General features: G+C 39.2%; 1 protein-coding gene across 1 annotated transcript in view; it reads left to right on the top strand.

Moving 5' to 3' along the window:
- The window catches only part of npr3 (natriuretic peptide receptor 3), a 62503-nt gene that overhangs the window by 43890 nt on the left and 12674 nt on the right, over nt 1–5939 (top strand). Inside the window, exons 3-4 of the mRNA XM_015386920.1 lie at nt 4781–4956; nt 5274–5409. Coding sequence (XP_015242406.1) covers nt 4781–4956; nt 5274–5409 — 312 coding nt within the window. The remainder of the gene's footprint in view (nt 1–4780; nt 4957–5273; nt 5410–5939) is intronic.

Below are 5939 nucleotides of genomic sequence, written 5' to 3'. Positions count from 1 at the left end.
TAGTATTTCGTGCGCACGTTATACTTATTGCGTGGCCGCGAAATACTACTTCGTGCGCACGAAGTACTACTTCGTGGCCACAATTAAACATTTTTTTTGACCATGTCATCAGAGGGTCTTCGTAATTTTCAGTTTAATTTTTCAGTGTTAAAAAAAATCTGCGTATAAAAAAATTCAACCTTTTAAAATTCAAACTCAATATTTTCAGCCTCCTGAGATTTAACTGGCTCTATTTCACTCAACGGGTAGTTTATTACTTTCACTTTTCTGTAGTTGAGTTAGCGTTAGCTTGCATGAGCGGCTCCGTCATGCTGGTTTTCCTTCCGTAGGAGCGCCGCAAGCATCTTGTCACGTGACTAAGAAAACGTAATGGGATTGGCTGGGCGTTGGAAGCCACAATCCATTGCTAATGTCTGTGAAGTAACCCTTCCCTTTTTACACTGAATTTAGACGCCGAATTTAAGACGGTGAAATAGAGCCAGTTGAATCTCAGGAGGCTGAAAATATTGAGTTTGAATTTTGAAAGGTTGAATTTTTTTATATGCAGATTTTTTTAACACTGAAAAATAAGTATTGAAAATGTAATCACTTTGAAATAGTAATGTGAATTTTTAGCTTGAAGAGAAAATAACATGAAATTTTCAGCTGTGTAGAAATAATGACAATACATTTTTTTTTAGGTCAAAAAAGTGTTCTGAATATATTTTAACACTGAAACAGTAAGTACAAAAAAAACAACATGAAAATTTCAGTGGCATTTTTAATTCAAATCCCAGCGACACAAATTTACTTCAATAGTAAAGAAGTTTGGAACAAGTAACACATTTTCCTTTTTTCTTGGATCTACTGCATAAAACATTTGAATAATGGCAGATTAAAGTCATAAATACTTTGGACCTTTAAAAAGCAGATATTATGAGGTGTTTTTTTCTCTCTTCGCAGACAGTGGAGATGATCATCGTTCAGATCATCTCAGGGACATTAATCTGTTCTTTCTATAGATTCGGCCACGGAAGCGTCTTTGTTTTATTCTTCTGGCCTCGCTATTTAAAACTCATGTTAATTAAAGCTAACTGACGGGATGGTTATATTTTTGCAAATGCACCCTGTGTGGTACCAAACAAAACTGCAACTTCAAAATATTTGGAAGCAAATAATTCTTGTGTTGTGAATAGAAGTCACAGCTTTAATTAATCCAGTTTACTATGTTTCAAGATATTGTGAAGGAAAAAAATTATTACTTAAAACGTTTGCATAGTAAATTATCTGTGTTTAATCTGCCCAGTTTATGGAAAAGCAGCATCCCAGTTTTTGTTAGCCGTTTGAGAAATAAATGTACGTCCTTTGCATCCCCTGACGTCTCTGCTCCACAATACACTCTATTTACATTTGGACAGGTACATGTTTATGGTGCATCCTCCCCCGTGGCGATTCAGGGTCAGAGGTGGACCAGATGGCTGTATGGGGGGAGGGTTAATACACAAATAACCCTGATGACTGAAGGTCAGAGCAACTTAGGTCTCTGATACTGGGTAATGCAATTCAATTCAGTTTATTTCTATAGCATCAATTCAGAACACATGTCCTCTCAAGGCACTTTACAATTCAACCAGATCATCCAGTCAAATTGATTCATTTTCTGTCTAAGGGAAACAAGTTGATTGCATCGACTCATTGACTCAAGGGAAATCCCTCACATTAAGCATGCTTGTAGCGACAGTGGAGAGGAAAAACTCCCTTTGAACAGCAGAACCAGGCTAAGTGTGAGCGGCCATCTGCTGAGGCCGACTGGGGTTCAAGGAGACAGAAGCAGAGATACAAAGGAACTTGTCAACTAGCTCCACAAGCGAGGTCCAAGTCAGAGGATGAAGAGAGCACATCCAGTTAGTCACAGTCAGAGAAACAGGACTAAACTGAAAAACAGGCCAAGCTCCAACATCTATAAACAAAGGTGTTGATGGCAGCAGCACAGCTGATATTTCTCTCCAGGATGGAGACACAGCCAGACAGGAACAGACCAGATGAAGCTACTATGAGAAAAAGCAGAGAGAGCAGAACGTTAGAGATTGAACTAACAGATTCTGCAGAGTGGGAGAATAGAGATAGAATGAAGCAGAATGATTAAAAACGGGTCCCTATGCAGAATAACTATAGATATAGCAATAGATAACCTGAGCCACTCTAACTATAAGCCAAAGGTAATAAACTGTAAACCAGATGTCTGTGTGGTGCATCTGAAATTTAAAACAGGACATTTCCAGAAGAATTTGTGCAAGAAAAACTGATTGGGGAAATCTTTATTAATGGCTTTCTTGGCCATTTGGGGTCCAGGAAGACACAAAAACAACAGTTATAGAGCATAAGAGCACCAAACCTGCAGCTTTGTGGTGGACAAAGCACCCATTTGCTGCTGATAAAGGTTTTAAGCTGCTATAAAGGTATTTAACTCAGTTTTAAAGAGAGAAACGATGATTTATTTTCTTTATTTGGGGTTAATAATGCACTCTGCCTTCAGGAGACACTTGTTTTTCAGTTGAACCAATATTTATGAGGACACCACCATATCTGTTTTGATCCCTAATGACTGTGATACCAGTAACTCCCCCCAAAAAACTGGACTTTACAGGAAAAAGCAGCAGACGACTGAATAAACTGTCATTGACTCTGAAGGACTTTAATCTCCAGGACTGATAAATCCTCTGCTGGCTCTAAGTGTTATAAGCTTCATTTTGACAGGTTGGGATGATCAAAAAGGTTAAGAGACCATAAATAACCTCATCAGAGAGAACAACAGTCCGTTCTTAAGAGTTTAAGGTGTATTTTCTGTAGGACGTCTGCATCTGTCTGTGTACAAAACAAAAAGCAGAGTCAACAGGACACAGCCCTGAGGGGATGCTGTGTTGACACCACCGCGTCGGGTATTCACAAGGACATGCTGGGTCCTGTTGGTGAAGATTAAACCACGCTACCCATTAAGATGAACATTTAGCGAATATAAGCTCAGCGTGAGCTCTACGCTCTTCCAGGTGCTTATTATAGCATATTATTAGTATATTGTCCACATCAGGATCCTCCAGTCTGAGACTGCATTCATATGCATTAAAGGACACTTTCAAATGTTTTTTCTTTCATTATTGCCTTAAAAACAAAATGAGATAAAAAAAAAAAAAAGAAATCATGATATTAATACATGCATATAGAAATAGAGATGTCACGCATTTAGACATTGAGGGTCCTGGGTTGTCGATTGGGGGGTTGGACTGTGCTGGACACCCCATTCGGTACTCCAAGTTTTAATAACACCTGAGAGCAACACGCAAAAACACAACATTTGAGCGGGCGTAGGGAGGATCGGGGTCTTTCTCACATCACTGGGTGACCTGCCGGTGCCGGGGCTGTCATCTGTTGGGGGTTAAGACTGTGGCTGGGTAGCCTGATATGTTAGGACCATCCCCAGGGGAGCTTTTAGTGGGGGTCGTCTGGTCCGGGTACAGGATGGGGGGCCGGGTCCGAAGCATGAACTAGATGGGTTAGTGTGGCGGTCCATAGGACTCACTGATGAGCGGCCAGTGCAAGCAGGTATTTGGACTGAGGGTGGTTCTAGATCAGGGGTCACCAACGCGGTGCCCTCAAGGACCACATGGGGGGCCCTCAGAGTCTTCTAAATAAAGAACAACCCACCAGTTTGAAATTTTATTTTATTCTGTTGCTCTTCTTTTTAAACATTTATAGAGATTTCAAAATGACAATGTCTAAATAAACTTAGAAATGAACAGAAACAATAAAAATATGTTGATAATGAACAAAGTTTAGGCTAACGCTAACCCTTGCAGCTCATGGGTCAGTAATGGTCGCCCTTCCTAAGTCTCGGTACCCTTGAAGTGGCCCTCAGCCTGGTGACGCTGTTCTAGATGAAAGGATGAGGTGGGAATTAAACCTAATTCAGAAAATGAAAACGGAAAAGCTTTTATTCTGAGTTTTCTAACAGTTCATTTGTCAGGCCGGTTTGGTGACATGACAAAATCCAACACCTTGAGAAAAACAGTCAGTGAACATCTGCACAGCCTGAGATCTCCTCAAAGACAGAAAATATTTTTAGTTCTGAAGCCTTAACCTTAAACTACTGTTGCTACTGGCAACCATTAAAAGAGCAGGAGGAAACACTTATTCAGACAGTTTATTTTTCTTAAACACACATTTGGAAACAAAAGTGGATAAAAGAATACATTAAATTTGGTCATGCTCTGTATTTATTAGAATATTTCTCTAAACCTGCTCTGTCCTTCCGATTCTATTGTCTCTTAAAAACTCAAATATTCTTCATTTTAGCTCTAATCTTTTTTATTCAAGCATAATCTTGTTTAGTTTGGTCAAGTTTATTACATTTAAATCCAATGTTTTTATTTATTTATCTGTTGTTTTGATGTTTTTTTTTAATTTATTTGTGTTTTGGGAGGATTTTAAAGGATGCGAGAATAAAGATGAATGTTTTAGTAATTAATTAGTATCAATTGTTTTTTGTGTTAGTTAAATAATATAAAAGAACACTAATTAAATTACCATTTCCAGATAAATTTGATATATATATAAGTGCAGAAATCACACTGATGATGTAGATGTCTTGGTCCTTTGCCACAGTTTGAAGTCTTTATGACAGAAAAACACCATGTAACCCTGTGAAAAACACAGACAGACAATAAATGTTGTTTATGGTGAATAATATGTCTGTATCTCATTAAATAAAAACATTAACAATGATCACATATTTAAAACGTTACAGGAAACGGTTCTTGGAGGAGGGGCGATGAGTTTGACGACGAGGCGCGGCAGGCCTACGCCTCCCTGAACACAGTGACTCTTCTCAGGACGGTCAAGCCAGAGTATGAGAACTTCTCCATGGAAATGCAAAGGTCCACAGAGGAACTTGGCCTGTATGGCTGTGATGATTGTGGAAATGTACGTATCTCTATAACATGGAAAAAAATTTTAGCATTTTGATACAGAAAACCAATCGGATCAAGAATCAGGAGCCTTCATTGTCACTGCACGCTTTGGAGTCTATTGAAGAATAGAAGTACAGGCCTTTAACATTTAATTTAACATAAGATAACGGATATCAACTCAGAACTCAAATACAGTCTATCCACTAACTGCATTTCTTCTGTTTTTTATCATCTATGTCAATATACAGAAAATAAATGAGTAAAAAATGTCTTGAACTCATCTAGTCTGATCACTTCCTGTTTGATTTAGCATATTTTGTTTTCCGTCAGGTCAACATGTTTGTGGAAGGATTCCATGATGCCTTGGTGCTTTATGCCAGTGCATTAGATGAGTGCATGAAGAGTGGTTGCACAAAGAAGAACGGCACTGAGATAACGTCACGCATGTGGAACAGAACCATTGAAGGTAAAACACATGGCTCTCATCAATAAAATCAAATACAAAATAAATAAGGTTGTCATAAATATGTTCTTATCAGCCTCAGATCTGGTTAGCAGCAATCTCCCCATGATCCATTAGAAAACTGCAAAGGCCAGAACTCACAGGATTCGATTTTGTGTCCCGATCCGACAGAAAATCGTGTCGGACGAGGTTGTGGCGTTTAGTGCTCTTTAGGGATGGTTTCCTGCAGAGGGCAGCGTAGCTCCGACTGAGATAGAGCCCAGGTTGTCATGATGTTACAAAGTTCAGACCCAAATGCAGAAAACCGAACAGAGAGACCAGGGAAAAGGTTTAACAGGTTTTATTGAAGAAGTTAAACACGGGGAGAAGTGTTGCTCTGAACACTGCTCAACCGGAACTGTAAAGTGACGGGAAGACACAGCAGTTAGTTCAGGCTCAGTGGGGAATTTGACTTGTGAACTTGGAGAAGAGGATTTGGTTGCCGACTCACGTTTCCAGAGAAGTTGTTGAATCCTTGACTCCTGTCTCTGTGC

Source organism: Cyprinodon variegatus, unplaced genomic scaffold (genome assembly GCF_000732505.1).
Source record: "Cyprinodon variegatus isolate N-32 unplaced genomic scaffold, C_variegatus-1.0 Scaffold381, whole genome shotgun sequence".
NCBI classification, from domain to species: domain Eukaryota; kingdom Metazoa; phylum Chordata; class Actinopteri; order Cyprinodontiformes; family Cyprinodontidae; genus Cyprinodon; species Cyprinodon variegatus.
Note: the sequence above shows the minus strand (reverse complement) of the source record. Positions and strands in the feature narration are given on the sequence as shown.